General features: G+C 33.5%; 4 protein-coding genes across 4 annotated transcripts; 2 read left to right on the forward strand and 2 right to left on the reverse strand.

Annotated features, from left to right (window-relative positions):
• The first annotated feature begins 1,064 nt into the window (after window positions 1-1,064).
• LOC114423487 (beta-1,2-xylosyltransferase-like) lies at window positions 1,065-4,804 on the forward strand. Its single transcript, XM_028390258.1, has 3 exons — window positions 1,065-1,822; window positions 2,526-2,675; window positions 3,529-4,804. The coding sequence occupies exons 1-3, from the start codon at window positions 1,190-1,192 to the stop codon at window positions 4,249-4,251; spliced, it is 1,506 nt and encodes a 501-aa protein (XP_028246059.1). The 5' UTR covers window positions 1,065-1,189; the 3' UTR covers window positions 4,252-4,804.
• A 3,268-nt stretch (window positions 4,805-8,072) lies between these two features.
• On the reverse strand, window positions 8,073-10,645 carry LOC114423488 (40S ribosomal protein S8). The gene is made up of 5 exons (XM_028390259.1): window positions 10,487-10,645; window positions 10,343-10,415; window positions 9,767-10,103; window positions 8,911-9,080; window positions 8,073-8,455 (listed from the first exon to the last, which is right to left on the reverse strand). Exons 1-5 carry the CDS (start codon window positions 10,488-10,490, stop codon window positions 8,380-8,382), a joined length of 660 nt encoding a protein of 219 aa, XP_028246060.1. The 5' UTR covers window positions 10,491-10,645; the 3' UTR covers window positions 8,073-8,379.
• Window positions 10,646-11,847: 1,202 nt separating this feature from the next.
• Window positions 11,848-15,048, forward strand: LOC114423489 (probable cytokinin riboside 5'-monophosphate phosphoribohydrolase LOGL3). The gene is made up of 4 exons (XM_028390260.1): window positions 11,848-12,211; window positions 13,851-13,979; window positions 14,159-14,343; window positions 14,428-15,048. The coding sequence occupies exons 1-4, from the start codon at window positions 12,005-12,007 to the stop codon at window positions 14,822-14,824; spliced, it is 918 nt and encodes a 305-aa protein (XP_028246061.1). The 5' UTR covers window positions 11,848-12,004; the 3' UTR covers window positions 14,825-15,048.
• A 2,153-nt stretch (window positions 15,049-17,201) lies between these two features.
• On the reverse strand, window positions 17,202-23,638 carry LOC114423490 (kinesin-like protein KIN-12F). Its single transcript, XM_028390261.1, has 16 exons — window positions 23,295-23,638; window positions 23,032-23,169; window positions 22,752-22,835; window positions 22,503-22,628; window positions 22,349-22,408; window positions 22,183-22,236; window positions 21,997-22,089; window positions 21,716-21,811; window positions 21,422-21,567; window positions 20,651-20,800; window positions 20,422-20,548; window positions 19,418-20,332; window positions 19,233-19,331; window positions 19,081-19,152; window positions 18,165-18,950; window positions 17,202-17,795 (listed from the first exon to the last, which is right to left on the reverse strand). The coding sequence occupies exons 1-16, from the start codon at window positions 23,532-23,534 to the stop codon at window positions 17,547-17,549; spliced, it is 3,435 nt and encodes a 1,144-aa protein (XP_028246062.1). The 5' UTR covers window positions 23,535-23,638; the 3' UTR covers window positions 17,202-17,546.
• Between the last annotated feature and the right edge of the window lie 688 nt (window positions 23,639-24,326).

The following is a 24,326-nucleotide window of genomic DNA, read 5'->3' on the forward strand; positions in this document are numbered from 1 at the left end:
TAAAATATAATTTTTATCTAATTATTTTTTAATTGAGATCATACACTTTTAAAAAGCTTGTAATTGTAGTATTTTATTTTTTAATTGAGACAATTTATCTTTTGTTTTTAAAAAAATCATAAGGTAAGTAATCTGTAAACGTTGTCTACATGTATTTATTTATTATTCATGTGTTAAATGTTTTGTTAAATGTTTTTTTTTAATTATTTAATGGCTAATAAGTTTAATTTATTAAATAATTTTTTTAAAAAAATATATAATAAGTCTAAAATTGAAAAAAGAAACTAAAATCATAATTTTTAAAAAAATGAAGATAAAATGTCTAAATTAAAAATTGAGACTAAATTACGAGTAAAAAATAAATGTCTCAATTAAAAAATAAAATGATTAAAATCACAAATATAAAAAAATAAAAAGATAAAAATTATATTTTAGCATGTATTTTTTATCTCTAATTACAAGAATGAAAAAAATAATATTCATAATATCAATTTTATCCATAAAAAAAGTGTTTACAACGATTCATACTTTCTTTCCAATTAAGAATTCTTTATAAACAAAACATTTTAAATGAATTTTGTAAAATAATAACTACTTTGTAACAGATTTTTAATTTTATTTTTCTAAAAAAAGGTCATATAAAATTAAACTGATAGAAATATTTATCGTCATCTCTCTCATTACCAATGTCTTTGATTTAGAGAATAAAAATAAAACAATTTTTTTGAACAAAAATAAAATATAAAAAGTTTGAGTCCAAAAATAAATATAAATTTTAATATTGGATGAATTTGTTTAATTTTTTAAAAAAATTATTTTAAAATAAATATTTTTCATATAAGTGCTTATTTAAGAAATTGATAGAATTTATTTTATAAAATAAAAAATTACTTTATTTAAGTAAAAAAATAATTTAAATATAAAATACTACTTATTTTTACTAAAATGAAAATTTATTTCAACAAATAAATTTAAATAAATTATACGAGTGTTTCTCTCGTCAAACACAATACACAATGTAACCATAAGAAGGAAGCAGAAAACCTTATGAAAGAAGAAAAAGAGACCAAATTCACGTCATATGTTGACACATGGCATCACCCCATTGGTTTGTCTCTGTTTGAGGAAACCACGCACCTACTCTTTCCCTCTCTCCGAAGGAGGAGAGAGAGAGTGAGAAGAAGAAGCCATGAACAGAAGAACCAAGTTGCTCGTTCATACCCTTTTGTTCCTCTTCGTCCTAAACTCCCTCTCTCTCTTCCTCTACTTCAACCACAAACCCTCTTCTTCTTCACAACTCAAAAAACCTAACACTCACACTTATCTCACACCACTTTCCCACCAAACGCACTTCTCAAAGCCATGGCCGAATCTCCCCTCCTACCTCCCGTGGTCGCAGGGCCCCACCACGGCCCCTCCCCGCTCCTGCGAGGCCTACTTCGGCAACGGATTCACGCGCCGCCGCGAGCTCCTCCGCCCCCGCGCCGGCGCGGGCTGGTTCCGGTGCCGCCACAGCGACACGCTCCGGAGCTCCGTGTGCGAGGGCGGGAGGCTCCGCATGGTGCCGGAGAGGATCGCCATGGCCAAGGGAGGGGAGCCTCTCACGGCGGTGATGGGGCGGAGGGAGGGCGAGGAGCTTCCCCGGTTTCAAAACGGTGCGTTTGAGGTTGACGGCGGTGAAGTCATCGTTGACCGGGAGCTTCTGGTTGACCAAAAGTTTTTGGATGAGTATGTGCCGAGGGGAGGGATCGATGGGCACACCATGCGGGACTTGATAGCCAAGATACGGATCGTGAGAGGGAAGGATTTTCAATGTGATGAGGTGAGAAGGGAAGTGTAAAGTTTGAATTTTTCGTGGTTTTTATCATGTGGGTGTTTGTGTTTAGGGTTTCTCATTTTGGACTAGGGAGAAAGTTTGAGTTTTCATCATGTGGGTGTGTGTGGTTTGGTGGTGTTGGGTTTTTTACTTTTTGTGTTATTATACGAGGTTTTAAATTGCGGTCGTAGTTTTGCTCCGATCCTTGATAATGTGGGAAATTGCGGATAAATGTGGCTTATACAGCCAAAATTGCCGTTGTAGACACTCTAAAAACTTTGATATTGCCTTTGAATCGCGGTGACGGACTGATTTTTAAAACCTTAGTTGTAGGGTTTCTAATTTTGGACTCGCGAGAAAGTTGGAGGTTTCTTTTTCTTTATTATTTTATTTTTCTGGGTTTCGTTTGTGGCTATGGTGAGTATTTACTATGCACACCGTGCAGAGTTTATAATTAGCAAGAATCGGATCATGGGAGGCAAGGATTTTGAGTGTGATGAGGTGAGGAAATGGAAAGTTTGAATTTTCGTGGTTTTGATATTCAATTGATAAAACCTACCATTCCGTGTATACTTTCTCTCTTTGATTTAGCTTTTAATTTTCACAATTGCCTCTCTTGACAGAATTTACTGTATATTGTTATCTTTCTTTATTTGTACAACTTTTGTTTTTTTTTGTGTGTGCTTGACTAGAGAGTTTCTACTTGCAGTGGATTGAGGAACCTGCACTTCTGGTGACACGTTTTGAGTATGCTAATCTTTTTCACACTGTTACAGACTGGTACAGTGCTTATGTTTCTTCTAGAGTCACTGGTCTGCCTAATCGACCACATTTGATCTTTGTTGACGGCCACAGCAAGGTATGCATGATCAGTTTTGTTAATTTGTTTCATTTAATTTCAACATTCTAATGCTGTTGGTTTGTATTCTACGAAAACATAGAAAGTGTAAAGCATGCAGTATCTATGGTAATGTTGGTTTGCATACATTTTACCTCTTTAAATGATTTTTGCATTAGCTGTTAGATTAAGCGCCCAAAAATTATGGAAGTGAAATGTAGGATTTTAAAATACAAAATTTAAAAAGGATGTTGAGATGTGAAGAATGAAGAAGAGGTTATTAACTATGTGAATAATTTTTGTAACCCAATTTAAAATTAACTAGTTATTGATAACTTGGGATGTTCTTATAGAATCTAGATGCTTTTTGCTTTCTTCCATAAAAGGGACTGATTGGACCTAGCTGGGTTTCCAGATTTAAATAAAAGGAATCATTATTTGAAGTATATCTTTGTATTTCTTAATTTTTTTTTTTTGGTAGGAAACTTTAGATTAAATATTGATTATAATCGAAAAATTGATGTTAAATTGACCTAGTTTAACTTTTCTAGCTTTTCCTTTTATTTTTGCATTTCCGAAGCCTTTGCAATAATTTTGTTATTCTTTAGGTTAGAGGGGTTGGATTTCGGTACAGTGTACCAATCCAAAGTATAATTTTCTAAACTTCCAATTCTCAACAATTCTACAATTCCCTCTTGTGAAGTCTCAACAACATGATTATTATGAGTTTTTTGTTGGACACCAGTGTCTTGATCTCTCTTCATAAATTATATGAACACATGTACTATTTTTCACTTATTGATTAGTTTTCTTTACCTTCTTAACAACCATGGAAATTGGTTGTTAATTTACTAGTTTCCTCCTAAAATTTCAGGCTCCTCTTGAAGAGACATGGGAAGCTTTATTCTCAAGCCTCAGATATGCTAAAAACTTCAGTGGTTCAGTTTGTTTTCGTCATGCTATTCTCTCACCTTTGGGATATGAGACAGCATTGTTTAAAGGACTAACAGAAGATATAGATTGTTATGGAGCTCCTGCTCAAGAACTACGGCAAAACCCCGATGACCACAAAACTGCACGCCTTTCTGAGTTTGGAGAAATGATCAGAGCAGCATTTGGGCTACCTTTTAATTTATTCCGTGGTGGAAAACCACTCTTTGGACACAATGTCCTCTTTGTTCGTCGTGAAGATTATTTAGCTCATCCACGTCATGGTGGTAAAGTTGAATCACGACTAAGTAATGAGCAAGAAGTATTTGACTCATTGAAGAGCTGGGCATCTAATTATAAAGGATGTAAAATTAACCTTGTCAATGGATTGTTTGCGCACATGTCTTTGAAGGATCAGGTACAAGCCATTCAAGATGCATCAGTCATCATTGGCGCCCATGGTGCTGGTCTTACTCATATAGTATCTGCATTGCCTAAAACTGTGATTCTGGAGATCATTAGCAGCTATTTCAGACGACCCCATTTTGCATATATTTCGCGGTGGAAAGGGTTAGAGTATCATGCAATCAACCTTGCTGGATCACATGCTGATACTGGAACCGTGATCAAAGAGCTGGTTGACATAATGAAAGGCCTTGGATGTTGAGTGTTTTGGGGTTGAAAGGGTTGATATCCGAGCTTTTGTAGTGGAATGGAAGGTGATCTTTAATTTTCTGATTCACATCTCATATGTGTCTTGCAATGTTTTACCTTTAATTGCAGCCAGTTTGGTTACTACCATGTGATTCAAAGATGCTGATATCTTGTTGGAGCAGAAATAGCATTACTTTCTAAGCTGAATTTAACTTAACAATTCTACAATACCCTTGAAGGTGCAGAATCAAAGCCATAAGACAAAGGTCCATTTGTCTTGATTTATATAGCATGATGGAATGATAGTAGCTGGCACAGTATCTAGCATCTTTCAGTGGATTTTGTTTCCTTCACCTTCACTTGCTCTTTGTCCCACGTTGTATACCGAAGTAGGGTCTCAATTTTTTTGTTTGTACATTGATTTTTCCCACTTAAATGGCTTTGTTGTACAATAGGTTTTCCATTAGCTCATTTTTTTGTCTGACTAATTTTGACACAGGTATTATGTTACTTAATATTTAGGTAATACATACAAATCGCATTTATGAGTTGAGTTTTGGCTGACATAATATTTCTATAGACAGATTCTGTTTTTTTTGTGATTTCTTATTAGGGTTTTGTTGATGCGTGTCATGAGTATGTTCAGAGTTTAAAATAGCATGTTACATCATGTTAACTACTTACAAGAATAACTGACTAAGTACTAAATGCTTTTTGGAATTTTCAGATAAAAAATACATGTTCGTTTTATTTACAATACTATGGTTTTTGTTTTCTTTTTCCCTTAATCATTGGTATTTAATAGTATTGCTGTAACTGTAGTGGGCATATGGCAACAAAATCCTTTAAATGAATCACTCTTGACCGCCCGAAAAGGATGTATGAGAAACTTAACATGAGAAAGATAAGAAATGAATTAGTTTAATGACTTACCATTGATTGTATCATGTAAAATTATTTTATATTATTTGTATAGTTTATTTTTCTCAAATAATATTACTTAGACTGTTTTTGTCATGTCATCTAGTTAATATATCTCCGGTCCTATGTTTAAAAAATAAATATCTAATTAAGAATAATACAAATTGTTAAATTGGTTGATTTTTTTTAATAGTATCATAAATTTTAATTTTATGTAGTCATATGTTTCTTACAATTTGGGTAAAAAAAAAGATTTTTTTGTTTTTTATACTATATGGACTGGAGATAGTAGTTAATAGCTTATTTTAATTAATTTGATGTTTACATTTACTGATTTTGTTGTTTTTTTTATCTGCCTTTTAAGATTTTTAGAAACTAGAAAGTAATAAATACAATAATTTTTCTTGATCCTTATAAAATAATTGTGAACTTTTTTATTTTATTCTTTTTTATTTCTATTTCACCAATAAATACATGTGTAAATTAATTAAAAATTAAAACAATGAAAAATATAATTGATAAAAGAGTAATTAATATAATTTAGAACTTTGAAAGTTACATATAAATAAGGTTTTTTTTTTCTTTCAAAAATTTGACAATCAAAAAGGATAGGAGAGAGTAATTAGTTAATACTTCCTTCGTATTCAATTATATAATTTATATGCAACAAAAAAAGGTTTGATGGACTTAAATATAAATAATTTGTAATTATTTTCATTCTATTTTAATGATATCATTACATAAATACTCTTCAATTAACTGTGCTTATGTTTTGTATGACTCTTATTTTTTAAAAGATGTTCCAATGAAAACCACTTGTTTTTTTATGATCAATGAATAACACTTTAACAAAGAAGTTTATTTTTTTAGATGTAATTAGTAAAATTAAATGATACTAATCGCCCCTTTTTGATTTGAACTTCAGGTGGCTTATATAGTTCAAAATCGTGTATCAAAATGAGAAAACTATCATTGTCAGCAAAAAAAAAATGATAATTGTTTTAAAACTATCTTTTTGACTCATTTTAAAATATAGAAAAATAAAGACTAAAATATATTTTAAATTCTGATAAATTAACAAAAAAAATTAGCCTCTAATAAGTTATATTTATTTCCTATTAGTTCCTTTGAAAAATATTTGAACAAAAATAACAAATGAATACATTAAACAAGCTCAATATATGTAAAGCCTTTTTTTGAACATCCTATTTCCATCCCTGATTAAAACTGAAGGAAGCAGGAAGCGTTGTAGAGTGTAGATAGGTTCAGTAACAAATAAGAGACAGAGAAAGACAATGAAGGAGGAGGAGGCAACCGCCGTTTAGTAATAATAGAAGCGCTTATTTCCAAAGACCCAGAAGCCAAAACGTGAATCTGTATGGTTTGATTGATAAACCTAAACATCTGATTTTCATAGTGAAGCCAATTTTCAATTCGCCAGTGGTTTGCTAGAATCATGCTGTTACTCTTAAAAGTAAAAAAAAAAAAATAAAATTATAAACAAGGACTAGAGAATTGACTCACAGTGCCAATTAAAATATTTGATTCGGCGTAAAAATGTTATGCACCACTGAAAGGTGCATTTACTGAACAAATCATGGAGTTGAAGAAGATGTTGGCTAAAAAAGAACATCAATCTAAAGCAAATTCTGATGTTGCTCAACTAAGGAAAAAAATTGCAGAGCAACATACTAAGATCAACACTGAACAAAAGAGGGTCAAAGTTTTAGGATTCCTTTGGGATTGATTGAGTGTTGTTAGCATTGCAATTGCAAAGAAGTGGTGTTCTAGTAGGTATAATAATGTTGTCATAGCGAAGCATAAACAATTGTAATGACATGACATGCTGGTGGAAGTAAAATTATGTGAATCATGTATGTGGTCCATTTGGTCCCAATATAATATGATGCTATTGTTTTAAATCCTTATGAAATTTTAACTTTTTGTTTTTAGGTCCCTAAGAAATTGATAATTTTGCTTTAGTCCCTGTAAAATGTGATGGTATTGTAATTGGTCCCTAGCATTTTGACAGTATTAGTAAAATAAAATGTCATTAACATTTAGAATTGTCTTAAACAGTAATAAATGGAATATTCATTCATAAACCATACAGTTGTTTCATTTCATTACATGATCATTGCCATGTATTTACATACATAAATTTGGGATTAGTTACCGTGTGTCTCAAAGGCACCTTACATACATGAATACAACCTAAATCTTCCATGGTGACTTCTTTGGATTGCTGATAACTTCTTGAGACAGGTTCAATCTTGTGGTAGAACCCCTAGTGACTGGTCTTGGAGCCTTAAAGTCTTGGACTTTAAACTGAACTTTAGCATTTACCTTGTTGGTGTATCAATTGGATTTCATCCATTGGACACATCTTGCAGAATGGTTACAAATGGTGATGGTGCTGAGTTAGTTGATGGTGTTGAGTTATTCTTTCTATTGATTGGTGCAGTTGGGTTTTTCTGGACAGAAATAGGAATTTTTTGGACAGTAATTGGGGTCATTTGCTTCCTAGTCTTTCGTGCTGTTGCAGAAGTTTGTGTTTTTTCCTAACTACCATTTGAGTTGTTGAAGCCTTATCATGCTTTGATGTTGTCCCATGTTTTCTCTTGTTATTTGCTCAGTTATGTAACAAATTATTGCATGAGTAATGTTTTTATAACTAAAATATAATTTTGGTATTAATTTTAGTTCCCTCATTTTCAAATAGACACTTAGATCAAATGATCAATCAACCAATATAATGTAAACGAGTTCCTTGAATCTACAAAACTTGTGTTATAAAGAGAATAAATCCAAAAGACTGGTCTATTAAATAAAATTTAAAAAAATCTCATAAATACCATATGAGTTTGTTATTTTACTCAACATGAGAATCAAAATCCATGAAGAGGAAGTTCAGAAATCAAAAGAACTACTCATTTTAAGAACTTATAAAGGGCAAATGTAAATAATTCCAAGTACTCTGTCTGCTCTAAAGAAATGCAAGGAAAGAAAGTCAATGCACTAGAAAATTGTAATGGTGGAAATAATCAATTTAAACAGGACTCACTATAAGTAAACAAATAAAAGTTCTCGGTCATGTTTACACCCATAAACCCTTCCCTCCCAAAGAAAATAGAGTTCCTAGCAAAACCGATAATCTGTTGGTGGATAGTTAAGAGCTTCATGAAATTCTGATACAACGAGTAGGAAGAGAGACAATATCTTAAGCAGCACCCTTGCCCTTCTTCTTCTGAAGCTTCTTCATGTAAAATTCCAGCTCTTTGCCCTCTAATATATATCTGCCACAAATTCAGAAGACATTAAGTTCCAACAACCAGGACCATTAAATTTAAAATTGAAGAATATTGTTCACTTGCCCTTAACTCTAAATCTATATTTGAAGTCAGCATCACCATACATGCTGCTTCAGATTAGAGGATAAGATTGCCAATAAGGAACCGAACACTACTGATTTAGATCCATGTCTTGCAATTCCTTTTTACTAAAGTAAATCTAAACCATCTGGAGAACGCAATACAACATGAGAGGTTGCTGAGAGCTACTTTTAGAATGAGGAAAATCCCTTATTTTTTGGACCTATCATTTTTTAAATTCTAGCTCATCATATATATGCTCTTGCAAATGGGATGGTTGTTCTAACTATGAAAAGCAATTCTAAAATTTACTCTCACTGGATGCAGGAAGCATGCACTTGATATATCTCTGATAGCTAATTGAGTAAAAAGTAACATACCCATCAGCACGGCCACATTGGCCAGGTCGAGATGAGATACAAGCCAAAAGGCGACCACCTCCAAATTGTTCTTCAATGTGAGGATCAAGCACCCGGTTCTGCTTTCGCTTTTCCAATTTTCTCACAACATGGTTACTCTTCTTCACCTCCTCAGTTGCAGCTTCACCATCCTGTTAAAACAGAAATATTGAATAATGTAAAGAAACAGTCCAAGGTTATCATCAAAACTGCAAGAAAAACAGAATTTGAAGAAAAAATATCACCATTGACAAAAAAATATAAACCTATTCTAATTTAAAAAAATAAAAACTATTTCATATGTAGCCTTAGCAACCCAGTTCCAGAACACATTTTAGAGATTTTTTTTCCTGCATTAAGACTTTACAGCTCTTGAATAATTCAAAACTAGAATTCCAAAATGGGTTTAATTATACGCAGGCTCAATGTAAAACATTTTTGCATAGACATCCAACAGGAATTTACCCTGCTGCAGTGTGGTCACATCATATTAATGAAATAGATGACGTGGTAAAATGATCAAATCTCATTGGATATTTGTGTAAAAAAGTAGTGCATATAAAATAAATTCTTATAAAATATAGAGAATTGGCGGAATGACAATAATATGTGCATCGTAACCAAATAAAGTGCACAGTGCATATTGTTGAAATTGAAGTATAATCCACAGAAATAAAGCAAAAGATTCAAGCTTCCAAGTTTCAACAACCAACATTGACAAAAGCTATTCTAATCTCACAGCAAGCATTCATCTTCTAAAGCATCTAAAAGAGAAACTGTACATAACAAACAAACAAGTATTAGCATTTAGTACACAGTTCAATTCAACTTGTTGTACCTCCCCTTCCTTCTTGACAGAAGCTGCTGCACTCTTCTTCTTGCGGCCAACCTCAACGCCATAATGCTGCAGATACCACTGCTTGAAGGGCGCTGCATCGACCTGAACAATGGCACTCTTGACCAGCGTCTGAGTCCGAACAAGCTCATTGTTGGATGCATTGTACACAACATCAAGAATCCTTGTCTTGCGGGTCACAGCCTCACTCCCCCAAGAGTAGTTCCCGGTATCAAGCCTCAAAGCACGCCACTTCACGTTTCCACCGCGAACCCTAATCCTCCTCACCGTCTTGTTGCTTGATAGCTTTGTGTTTGCTGGCTGCCTCCCAAGCTCATACCTGCAAAACAAACACACCCCCATTAAACACAAAATAATCATTTGAAAAAAAAAAAAACAGGATAATAATAAACAATGTAACTTCTTTGGTTCAAATTAGGGTTCCACACTAATGAACCCTTAAAATGCTGAGTTTTAACACTAATTCTTATTAGTTAAAAAATGATGAATCAGGTAACATTGAAATATTTAAAAATGCAATCAGTTAATGATGAATAAGAATAAGTTAGAAGAATTTACTTTCTCTTCTTCCTCCAAGCCTTCTTCTTGCCGCCGGTGGCGCGCCTCTTGTGCATGGAATCGCGAGAGATACCTAGATAAATTCACATGAATCAGCATCATCATGTTATGAGAGAGAGAGAGAGAGAGAGAGAGAGAACGTACCCATTGTGGAAGAAGAATAGAACGGTGCTGGTGGTGGTGCTGGTGGTGGTGCTGCGAGCTCTGGCTAATGAGAAGAAGAAGAAAAAGAAGAAAGGGTAGGGTTACTGATCAAAGAGAAGGGACAGGGTTAAGAACCCATTGGGCTACCGTTGACCTACACCTAGAAATCCAGGCCCACTTTGTAACTATTGTAGGCAGTCTTTCTTTCTGTATCTATAAATTTTCTCTTGCACCTCATACGAACAAAAATATCCTTTGTTGTCTCTTATCCTCATTTTTTAGGGTTAATAATCAAATTCGTAGCGGAAAGTATGACCTACTAATAAATTGGTCTTAAAAGAAGAAAATTTTAAACTTAATCCCTGTGTAAAAAATTGCATCAATTAATCCTACAGATAACTTAATAACAAATTGATTCCTATACTAGTTAATGTTAAATTGATCCTAAAAAATATAATTTATTATCAAATTAATTTTTGAACAAAATCGTCTCACAAAATTAATCACATAACTAATTTTTATTACTTTTTACACATTTAGAAATTAAATTTGTATTTTTTTATCTTTCAAGAATTAATTTATCAATCCCATCACACTTTCAAGAATGAATTTGATTATTCGGTCTACAAAACCCAAGCTATTTTGTTCAAAAGTAATTACTGAGCATAAATTTAAATTTATTATTTTATTTTAATATAATTTTAATTAAAAAATCAATTATACAAATTAGTTTTTGCAAAACATATAAAATCAAGTTCATGAATTTGTTTTGATAGGTTTTAAGATACTTTTTATTATAAATTCCCCAATTTTTTAATATACAAAATAGTTTTTGCAAAACATAAAAAATTTAAATCTTAAGCAATTTTTCATTTCCTGGTTCCAACAATCTTTTGTTTACCATCTCTTTCAAATTATTATCAAGCTAGCTATTAATTGTACGAAAAAAATGAATTGAAATTAACAAAAATATTTTAATTATACAAAAAATTGAAATTAGTTAAAATAAAAAATTATAATTTATATTTTTCTTTTATTTATGAGGAGATAAAAATGACTTTTCTTTTCCAATAAATCCTTTTTTATTTATAAAAACGTAATGCCGTGTAAAAAAAATATATCTATAAAAAATAAATTTGACTTAACAAAAATGATTAAAATACGTAATTTTAAATTTTAATTAAATCAAATTAAATAAAAATTATAGGTAACCAAAAAGTTTATGTGAATTGAGTGCAATGAGAGGAGAAAAAAGTTGTAAATAGAAATCGCCTTAGTTTTGTTATAACCTGATCAAGGAGGCCTAAATGCATAACATATTAGGCTTTTACATCGTGAGTTTCCTTTTTTGTTATCTTGTAACCGACCAAAAAAAAAAAAACAACTGTGTCTTGTTCACACTGATTCTGTTTCATGGAATGAGCATATATTGTTTGTGTTCCTAGAAAACTCAGACCTTGAATTGTTGGTTTGCTTCTTATAAGGCTTGTAGTTGACGCCTTTAGGAATCTCTCAAGGATGGGTTTCTCAGTGGCAGCTTCGTTGGGTACCTATGTTGTGCTGAGAGACACTCATGAAACAAGAATCAAGTGCCAATTTTTGTGCAGAAAAGAACAGAATAGTAGAATTGGTTTCAAGTTTTCAAAGCACAAGGCCATTCAAAGTGCAATTTTTTTTAGCAAGCATGAGTTCACTGATTTGGATGAGAGGAAGAGCTCAGATGAGGTAGCATTTACCATCTTCTAGTTGAAGTTAGTGCCTTTTGCTTCTTCTTTTTTTTTTTTTTTTTCTATCGGCAAATGTTAGTTGTTAGAATCTTAGTTTTGTTAACAGATAACCCGCGACCTTTCTCCCCTTCTCTTCTCCCTTGACCATCCAACCCACCTTATAGCTTTCCCTTTTGCTTATTTGTTTAGTTTGGTTTAGTTTTAGTTTTAGTTTTTTTTTCTTTTTTCTTGGTGCATATATGTGATGAGAATTGGTGAAAGTGGAAACCCATTTCTGTCGTGAAAGTTACTGTTTAGTTGGACTGCTTGAAGAGGACCTACTAAATCCATGTAAGTTGTGGGGGTGACAACTACTAGCAATGTTATGTTTCAGTTCAAAGGACAAAGGGTGTGTCCATTGGTAAGAATGTGTTCGATTGAATATGTTCTTGGGAATATGTTATTGATAATTGATAGAAGAATTACCTGTTTTGTAGTGATGGGAAGCTAGGAATTGGTATTCTGGAGAGTTTTCAATCTATTGATGGAAATTGATTACTTTTGTAGTACAAGTTCTTTTTTTGTTGTTGTGTTGTGAATGCTAAGGTTGTGCATTGGGAAACTGAAACACACAAATGTGTAGGTTTTAGGACCAGAGTAAGGTTGCTTATTTGGCTAGATACCTTTCTCTGAATATGCAAGAAGTTCTTCTCAGTAAATTGATTAAATATGAATTTTGTCCTTGCAAGTTTTTTTTGTTCTTTTTTGGTCTATTTTAAGTTTTAGTTTTTCCAGTTTTGGTCCCTAAAGCATGAATTTACGGGGACTAAAAATGAAAAGAAAAATGGATCTTAAAGTGACTAAAATTGAAAAGTGCAAATTTACAGGGACCAAAATGGAAAAAAAGCTAACTTACAGAGACTAAATTCATATTTAAGCCATATAAGAAACAAGAATTACACTAGGACCACGCTTACCTTTTCTTTTAATCCTGATATTCCATGAAAAACTAAGTTCTAATTAAAATTTTACATTTTCTATCTAGAAAAGTAACATAACATTATTTGTATCTACAAGGTTTCATGTTGGCTAGTCATGAAAGTCATTTTATTGTAGAGCTTCTAGGATGTCTACTAGTTCTTCCTACTTTGCTGCCTCAGAGAGTATTAATTCTGAAATTTGTTTTCAATTTTCATTTTATTTTTCTTCATTCCACTTGGTGGATGGTTCTATTCATTATGGTAAATATCACCGGATAAACCTCATCTGAGGGAGTGCAGGTCAGCAATGTATGATGGACAGTGTTGCATGACCTAGGGTATATTATGCCTAGTTTGGACTCAAGGTAATGTATTTCTGGCTTAATCCGTCAGGTGTCACTTTATGGTTTTTGGACTTAACATTTCAATCTCGGGTGCCTATAATTTGTGCAACCCCTTGGTGTTTGAAGCAGCTGTATGAAGGGATAAGGAATTAATAGCTCAAGCTTTTGGTATAAATTGTGTTATGGCTGGAAATGATTCTAAAGTGTACATATTTGAGTTCTCAAGAAAAGCACTTTGCACAGAGTTCTTCTATCAAGAATTTTTGTAGTCCTTTGGAATTCCAGCGAAAATCCAGGAAACTGACTCACTTTTTTCTTTATTTTAATATTACAGGTTAAAGAAGAGATTAAAAAATGTTATGAACTCATAAACAGATTAGGGAGAGGAGTTGTGTATCTGGGTTCTTCAAGGATGGGACCTAGCCATTCACATTATGTGCAAGCACAAGAGCTGGCTAAAGAGGCAAGTAAATATTCTTACAATAGCTTCCTACCTCTTTTTTCAGCTTACTTGCCAGTGTGTATTGTATAAGATCTCATTCATTTGTTACTTAATCACATTGTTTCTGGCATTAACAACAGTGATAGTGGCAAAGGTAATTATAAGTTTTGATTATTTTTGCAACATATCTTGATGCACAGATAGCAAATCTTTTGGACTGCACTTCTTGGTCAGGGGCTGGACCAGGGCTAATGGACGCTGTTACTCAAGGTTCTATGCTAGCAGGAAAACCAGTTGGTGGATTCAAGATAGGAAGAGAAGCTGGGGAATGGACTGCGTCTAACTTTCATCCATACTTACCGTCAGAAAATTATCTCACCTTCCGGTAATCTACAACTGTTGCTCAATAACTTTTTCTATTGACATGAGTGAAATTGACTGCTTATATTGTTTTAACTTTTGAGTTCAGGTTTTTCTCAGCAAGGAAGCATGGGCTAGTGGACGCTGTAGTGAGGAACAATTCGTTTGATAAAACTGCTGTTGTTGCCCTTCCTGGTGGGATTGGTACTTTAGATGAGGTGTTTGAGATATTGGCATTGATTCAGCTAGAACGGATTGGATCAAAGTTTCCTGTTCCCTTCCTGTTGATGAACTATGATTCATTTTATTCAAAGCTGCTTGAATTTTTAAATGATTGTGAGGGTTGGGGAACTGTCTCTAAAGGAGAGGTTGCATCATTGTGGAAGGTTTGTAACAGCAACTCAGAAGCTTTGGCATACCTAGAAGAATTCTATGGCATTTCTTCTAGTGACAAAAGTAAGAATGTAACTAAACTGTATAGCACGTATGAATCACCGTCCTCATAAGAATTTTTCTTTTGTTTTTTCTTCTTCTTAATAATTGTTTTCTTTCTTTAAAAGGCTTGAACTGTAGAATATTCTCCTGAATTATTGCAATATTAGCAAGTTTGATGGTAGCCATGTGCAGTATCAAGTTCTAATTGCACCAAAAATGTATCTTAGGATTCATCTGTAATCACATTTGTGATTTGGATAAAGTAGCAAAAGGAAATGAGTTTTCTCTAATTGTTATCTTTCAACTTTTGAGAAGTTTATTTAATGACTCCCCTTAGTTATTTTTATCCTCAAGTACACTGCCATTTATGGTTAGTTTTATCATTAATCGATGTTGTGAGCTTAAACTTTTGTCATTGAATGTCATCTTTCCCACTTACAAACTTTTGATTCGTTTTGGCATAGCGTTGAGAGTTGAGACTCTAGTGTATATTTGAAATGTCATTGAAATAGCATCCAACTTCCTTGGACAATGGGATCTCCATGGAACATGCAATTTTGAATAGCTTCACTTGTTTTCTCAAAGCTTTTTATCTCTCTCATCAAAAAGTGTTTTTCGGTAATGACTATCTAGCATACCTCCTACTAACCTGAATGAGCATTTAAATATTTGTCTTACATTCATTGGTGGATAACCTTAATGGATTGAAATCAACGAGTCTTCCATCTTGAAAAATGAGCTTTATTTTAATTTTCAATTTTTCATGAGGTATGAAATCAATTGGTTTCAAGTGGGACTGTTAGGCCCTTAACAATAGCAACAGGTTCCGATGATTTAATCTGAAGTATTGAAAGATCACACAATTGATCAAATTCTAACTCACAAAGAAAGGGTTATATGAACAATTCATCAGCGGAATTCTTGCAAAATACATGCCATGCCATTGAAAGTACTTGATTGTGAAAACAATCGAATATATGATGCTCGATCATATATGGTTCTCGATTATTTCAGGTTCCTGAAAATTTGGAGAATTTAATCCATTTTGAAGTATCTAAGCTTCAGGAATACATGGATAGGAAGCCTTCCAAATTCCATTGGTGAGCTCCAGAACTTGGAGACCTTGGATATAAGACAAACAGATATGTCTGAGATACGAAAGGAGATTAGCAAGCTTAGAAAGGTACCCATCTTCTGGCTAACAAAATATCTTCCAGTTCAGTGAAGGATAGTCTTAGAGGCGTAGGAAAGCTAAAACAATTAAGGGATTTGATGATAACTAATTTCAAGGGAGAACTTGGATACACACTATGTTCCTCAATCAATGAGATGCAATTCTTGGAGAAACTACATATTAATGCACTAGGTTATAATGAAGTGATTGACTTCAACTTTAAGTCAACCCAATCTGCACTTAGGAAGCTTTGCCTCAGGGGGAAGTTAAAAAAGTTGCCAAATTGGATTCCACGACTCGAAAATCTTTTAAACTTGTCTTTGATGTACTCCGAGTTAACTAATGATCCATTGGAATCAATAAAAGATATGATAAATTTGTTGTTCCTGGCTATCAAATTTGTGGTTTGCATGTGGGTGTGGTGCCGCGGTAGTGTGGTGGTCACTCATTAGTCACTAGCCATCAAAAGTCTTACTTGAATTGGAGTGAAAATTTGGGTTGTACATGTTAAGGTTTGGTGAACTCGTACTGTAACAAAACAAGTTGGATTTGGATTAGTACTTTAATCCTCTTACTTCAACAATTTTGGTACCAAAAATTTTAAATGTTCGATTTTAGGTTTCATATTTTTCAAAATGAGTAAGTGGAAAAAATAGATTATGCACGGAATGCAAAACAACTATACTTATTATTTAATCACAAATTATTATATATGATAACTTTTTTACCTTTATAATAGTCAATAATTACCTTAAAAATTATATCGATAGTTATTTTTAAATGATTGATAATGTAAAAAAAAATTATACATACATTACACATAGTCTTTAAACTAAAAAATTTATGAAAAATAATAAGCATTGTTAGTGTGAAGTAATTTTAGACTATCAATCCCTTGCAAGTATGATACATTTGTTAACTTCTATTATAATTATTTCAAAATTCATATCAATATTTTTTTAATGGTTCAGTACATATTATTAAACTCAAATTACCATTTTGTCTTACTATTTATTTATTTTATTCAATTTTGACATGGTAATAATTAAAGGTTTAATTGGGTCCCTTAATTCCAAATCGATACAATTTGGTCTCTTCCGTCCAAATTCACTTGACATTGATTATTAATAGTGGGATGAAGTTCAATCAAATAAGGAACCAAATTAAACTGTTTATTAATAGCATAACGAAAGAGTTGTGAAATGGGACTTTCTGTTTGACTCTCATACAACACAAAACAACAATGTTTTCTGAAATGGTGGGTCGGTCTGCCACGTCTGAATCATATTGCATTTAGCGAAAAGTTTTGGCAACATATAGCAGCATTTGCATTTCTGTTCTGGGAATAAAAGAAATCTGAAATGAAAAGCATCAAGGAGATTTGTTTACCAGGAAAAATCTAGGGGTAAAGAACAATGAATTTACCTATCATATCAGTACACGGCATGAATGATCACAACATGGAAAAAGATATAATGAATTTCTAGGAATTCAAAAAAGAATGTGGCATTAGGGATGCTTTTGATCCAAGTAGGATCTGATGCCAGACAAATAGTTGAGTTTGATCATATGTGCAGTCTCTGCTATCAAATTGATCAACTGCTAATATTACAGTTGAATTAGAAATGCTCCTGATATATTGCTCCAAATTCTGCTCTCCATGCCTGATCATCATATGTATAGGAGAAAGTTGCATTGTGCGCCCCATCAGAATCCTCCTTATACAGTGGTTGCAGTGCAGATTCGGGTAATTTGCTCTCTGTAATGTACTGCTTCATGGTATTAATCTCTGTCTTGTGTTTTCTTTTCAGCTTCTCAATTTGCATCTTCATATTTTCATTATCTTGTTGCACATTTGCAAAGTTCTCCTGTATAACATAAGAATCAGAAATGTGTTAAGACAGAACTATGCTCAATCTCCTGAACCGCAGTTACTGGTCCAAGAAATTAGGGGAATATAAATGATAGAATGGCAGAAGTACAATTCATTCTGTATTCCTTATAGTGTCTTTCCTTGTTAATTTTGTATAATTTATGCCAGTCCCTTTCTTTTTCCTGTTTATTTGGTAATTGGTGTGCCAAAACACCATCCCTAATTGATACCAGAATAACACCTTTCTTTTTCCTGTTTATTTGGTAATTGGTGTGCCAAAACACCATCCCTAATTGATACCAGAATAACACCTTTGAAATATGATACATTGATTAGGAAACCACTTAATGAGATAGAACAGTACCTCTGCAACAGCTGCTGCATGTTCAGCTTCTCTTAGTCTAACAAGTAATTCGCCAGCTGCCTGTACAGCTTCAGCAGTATCTCGAAGTTGAATCTTCAAGCTCTGGTTCTCCTTTTTCAATAATTTTGATTCCCTTTCTCTTTCCACCCTTAATGCAGAAAGCTCAGCAGAAAGAGATTTGGCAAAGCGGGCATGACCTTTTTTCGAGGCTTTTGCTGCTGCCTTCTTCACCTCTGCTATCCCTTCCATTATAGCATCATGCTTAGTAACCAAGTCATCATATTTTTCTTGTAGATCAGCATAGTGTTCTACCATTCTAGCATGTCCCATAACAGCTCTCTTTAGTGCATCATCCATCTCCACTGAAGACGACTTCTCTAATTTCAGTTCCATCTCCAACCTATCTGTACGTTGGCGGTAGGACTCAAGATCAGCTCTAAGTTCATCAGTAAGACAAATCCACTCACTTTCCATTTCTGTCCATCTCTGTCTTTCATTATCTAGGTCTTCATTGCCATTTTCATAAGAAAATACACCGCTTTTTTGCAGTTGTATGGATCTTGACACCAAAGAAGACCTTAGTTTGTCTGTAGACTTTTTAACTTGTGCATCACTAAATAATTGCAGCTTGCTCCTTAGATTCTGAATTTCCTTAAGAAGTGACTCCTTCTCATTTGAATCAAAAGAGACACCTCTTTGGGCTAACTCTTCCTGGATTTCTTTAATTTCACATTTTTCCTCTATAATACATGGTAAATGACCACTTGAGGAAATTCCCCTTAGAAGCTGCAAACAATATCAGCCAAAACAAATAGAAAACTAACTTTCAACAACATCAGCCAAAACAAATGAAAACTAACTTTCAACTGGATAGACTTTATATTATAGACTATAAATTGTATAACATTCAACTGACCTTTTCTTCATCTTTCATTGAGTTGTACATAATAATGGAGTCCAGTTCTTTTTCTCCTTTCAATTTCTCCACCTGGAGATTTGACACATGCTGTTAATAAATGTAAAATCCAAACCACAGTTCATAAAGGAAGATGGGAAGGATATTAATACCAACTGATTTAGTTGCTCAATTCTGGCTGCTTGCTCCTTGCAAACATTCTCCAGCTCCTTCTCTTTCTTGATGCTTTTTGCTATTACATTCTCCAAATGCTTAAAGGGAGAAAATGGAGAAATGAGGTCACACGACAAGAAACAGTATTTAAAAAGATATTTGAGAAAATTAAATCAGAACATACTCTTGGAATTTTATCTGTCACTTCATCAGGATTTCCCGCTTGGACCTCACTGGAATCCTGATTTGATATTTTCATCTGGCAAGATGCACAAAGGAAAGCAGCAGTTACTTCATCACTGGAAGGTTTCTGTCGCATTGTTTGGTCACAAGATTCAGCCTTGTCAATGTCTAGACATGGTGTCAAAGTTAAGTGCTCAAAGGAGAAGGAAGTTGAAGATTTGCTCAATGCTGAGTTCTGCTGGTGATAGTCAATAATCTGTAATCCCTTCTGAAGGCTTGCTGCCAAGGACTTGGCCTTGCTAGACTGTAATGAGGATTGCACATGCTCACCCTGTTTATATGGCTTGCTTAACACATTGTTACTGAATGTTGAACTCTCAGCCACATTGTTCCAACTTCCCAGATAACTTGACGAAATAGCCACACTTTTCCTTTGAGTTTTGCTGAATTTTGGAGACTCAGACAACTGTGGTCCAATAAGTGTTGGAGAATGATTGCATGAATTGACTGAAATACTATCTCTGAGTGAAGATTCAGTTTCCCTTGAGGGGTTGCTCAATGTTTCTCCACAGTATACCTCAGCATTTTTAACTTCATCACCACTGGTGATGGTGTCTGCATCACAATTTTCCTCATCAGAATAAAACTGGACACAATCTTCATCAACAGATATATCCTTTGGATTCCCTTCAGATGAATTATCCAATTCATCAATTTGCTGGCGTAATTGCCTTATGTCATCCTCATTGACATTTACATGTTCATTGGTATCACTATCTATGTTAGATAGGAGAAGAGAGCGGTTTAAGCTGACTCTCATCTGATTCAGGCTTTCCCGCACATTATGTCCTTGGAAGTATCCATCTTTACTCCCAGCTGAGCTATGAACATCAGCCTTTGCTCTAATAAGTTCTTCCTAAACCATAGAAAACACATTGTAATTCAAAGATTTGCATAAGTTTAATCTTTCAATAACTACTACCAGTAACAAGTCCAGGAATATACCTTCAAGTGTCGGATATTATTACTCAAATCAACATCAGCCTCCTTTAGTACATTGATAACTGGCTCATTTCTAATGGATCTTACTTGCTCCCCAAATCTGAGTGTGTGCAGTGTTGCATCATTACTCCTACAATCAACAAACACAATCTTTATTTCCAAAACTCAAAAATACCCTCCCACTACTCTCTACACATGAACAAATTATGGTTTCAATCCAGGTAATATATACTTGTTATCAGGGGAGATGGAACATATCACCGAGAGTTTGGCATTTCCACCAAGTGATCCATGTAGTAAGCGTGTTAAACAGGAGTCGCTGTGTGGAATGTCTTCATTTTTTCCAGACTGAGATTTGTTAGTTAGAGCATCCACTAAATGCCTACACCAATGAAATATAAAAGTGGTTACAAATAGAAAACAATCATAGTCATGGACTTGGCCATTAATTAGTGATAGAAGCAACTTGCTCAGAAGTACCAGGACCAGGATATTGTTTTTCAAAGAATAAAAAAATTACCACAGCAATATATAGAATTATCTGGCATAGTAAAATAAGAAGAGTAATGTGTTATTTTTATCTTTCAACCTACATAACAGCAAAACCCATCCAATCAGGCTGCAGAAATTATAAATCAGAACTAAGGGTCTGCTTGTCAGAGCTTGTTTACAACTTATTTAGGCTTATCTTCTGACATAAAGCACTTGTGTGAGTGAGTATTTGGGAGAACTTATGAAAATAGCTTATGATGTGTCCGTAAGTTATTTTCAGCTTATTTCAACAAAATCTTCAATATAGCTTATAAAAACAACTTACAGCTTATATGGAAATTGTTTAACCCTATTATCTTTTCAATTACAGAACTAGAAACAACTTATACATAAGCACTTACATGATAAGCACTTCAACAAGTACTTAATCTTTTTTTTAGGCTTCAATAAGTACTTAATAACTTGTTTACCCAAACAAACTCTAAGAAGTAATTTAGTCATGGCATCTTACTCAAGCTGAGATAATGATTTATCTACATGTCCGCTTGCCCTTGGACATTGGCTACCTCCATCATCAACTTCATCCCTATCCAGTCCAGCAAGATCAATAAGGCTGATTCGGCTAGTCTTTGAGGTACTTAAACTTTTTGCGGTTCCCTGCAACATCAGTTTACGAAAATCATGTTTAGCAACAGAACTAACGAAAAAATTTAACAATATAAACCTGCCTTCAATCTTAGGAAAACAACAGTTTCCATACACAACTGCTGGTAATGTTGGGTAGAATCACAAAATTTGACAGTACCTTACACAAAGACTCAATGACAAATGTGAAAATTATATGTGATCTAGAGCTATTAGAATTTAAGCTCATTGCTCCATTTTTTCTCCTTGAAAGACCCTGCAGCATACATAAAAAACTCAACTTAGCTGATAAGATTAGAAATGAACAGCAGTCATTAATGGACAAGTGCCTACAATTGCTTGACCAAAAGTATTAGCTAACAAAAAAAAGATTTCAGCTTCACATAAATTGCATTATAAATATCTAGCTTCAACAAAATATATGCTTTGATGGTTCCCTACCTTGACCAGAATTTGTGCCACATCATCATAGTTAGTGATGTATTCCTCAATCAGATTCTCAATATATGGTGCATTGCTGGAATCATCCTTCATCTACAATCATTTGCACCAAGTCATAATTATAATTAATAAGCATGAAGCAACTAGAAACAGAAGATAGCATAGAGGATAGCATCATATGCCTACCTCAAGGTTCTCCTGGATAGGATTGAGTAAATTCCCAATTCGCTCATTGTATATCTGTTTTAAAACACAGAACGAAAGTAGAAGGAAGAAACTCATTAGCAGCATTAAGGGACAAGCTCATTGCTATTTCAGGAAGCTTTATAAAGAAATTCAAGTTCAAATTTACCTCAAGAAATGAACAACGGCATTGATAGTTGAACTGTTTCTGATCTGACACAAGCCTCTCCTGATATTGTAATTCAAACTCAATCATTCAAAATTAAAAAAACACATATGAAAAATTACTAGAATTAGTAATTAAAGTTGGAAATAGAACATACTCTCTCAAGCTCAGAAAATAACATTCTGAAGATCCGAGGAACAATTCCCTGTTGACTAGATCGCGAGGACTCACCAACCATGGCACTTGGGGGACCCCACATTGTATAAGTCTTTCCACTTCCAGACTAGAAAGGAAGTACAACACAAGTGAAAATGGAAAATAACCCTCAATATTCCATCAAAAGTGTAACACATATTGTCACTAAGAACATAAAAAATATAGTAAGCATCAAAATGTAGTAATGTACCTGGCCATATGACAGAATTGTAGTGTTGTAACCAGCTAAAGCATTTCTAACCAAGGGAACACCCACTGACTGAAAAACATCCTCCTGAACATACAGCAGCTCACAAATCACATTCATCATACGTAAACCAAGCAAAAAAGTACAACATTGGTAAAGTCCTCATTCCCTCATTATAGCAGCAAACTAATGTAATTTCAAATTACCCTTTTTCTTACATCAAGCAAAATAGTTGAAGATTCAAAACACAAATCACAATTACACAGTGAAGTGAAGTTCATACCTGATTGGAGTTGGCATCTAAAACTTCATCAAACGTGAACTTTCTGTCCCCAGCACACAAGGCATCTGAAGAAACCTTCTTAATTTGCGAATCTCCCTCTTTTCCATTACTATTTTCAGGCCTAATTCTCACCACAACCTGCTCCAAAACAACAAAACATATCATAAGCCAAAATAAAATTTTTTACACCCTCGTTTCTGGGGTTTCAGACTACAGCTTGAATATTGAAATGCGACCCAAAAGAAAGCAAATTGTGAACTTGCCTTCACATGTGAGTCGCTGTGAGAAAATGGGTCGTTGGGCTTTGATTGGTGGTGAATATTGAGGGGAATGTTTGGATGGGTAGTAGGGGGTGTGTTTTCAGCGTCAGAATTTGGTGGTTTAGGGTTTGAAGAAGAAGAAGAGGTGGGTTTGCGATTTGAAGAAGAGATGGATCTGAGAAAATTGGAAGATATACTTCCCAAGAAACCACTAGAACCTGCGTTGTTGGTCTTTTGCCTCATGATTTTTGGCAAATTAGCTCAGAAGAGAGAGAGAGAGAGAGAGAGAGAGTTTGGATTCAAACGTTGGATGCAGAGTGAAAGTGAAGATGAAGAGTGTTTGAATTGGAGTAGTAGTTCATTGGGGAGCCAAGATGAACGTTATGAATTTTTCAACTGAAATCCCTAAATTGTCCTTTTTGGTTTAATGGGAAAATGATTGCTTTTAAATAAGGTAAGCTTAAAATATGATAGTTTTTACTGTAATTTAATCTCTATGATTCAGGTCATCTATTTTTGTCATAACATGGTGAGAACTACACTTTGAAAATTGTTATGTGCGTATATATGCATTGAATTTTAAAAGGTGTTATTTTTTTATTAACAAAACATGTTATTGTATAAAAAAAAGAAATATTAACCAAAATATTTATATAAAAAAATGTTAATAACTAATGTCATCTAATTATCAATTATCATGTGTGATAATATTATTAATTTTTGAAAATTTATTTTATAAATTATTTATAAGATAAATTTAAGTCATTGACAATATAAAAATCTTTACTATGATAGTTTTGATTGAGAATGGTTAAAAACTCAATATGATTATAAAAATCTTTTACATAGATCATATTATCATTATCAGGGCTAAATTTTATAAAAAAAAAATGTTTTTTACTATATAAAGAGAAAAATTATTTATATAATAATTCATTCAACAGTTAATATAATAAATTTCATATCTATTTTATGTGCAGATCATTTATTACATGTTACAATGATAACGAGATATAAGTATAAAAATTGATTTCT

The sequence above is a fragment of the Glycine soja genome, chromosome 8 (genome assembly GCF_004193775.1).
Source record: "Glycine soja cultivar W05 chromosome 8, ASM419377v2, whole genome shotgun sequence".
Taxonomy (NCBI): domain Eukaryota; kingdom Viridiplantae; phylum Streptophyta; class Magnoliopsida; order Fabales; family Fabaceae; genus Glycine; species Glycine soja.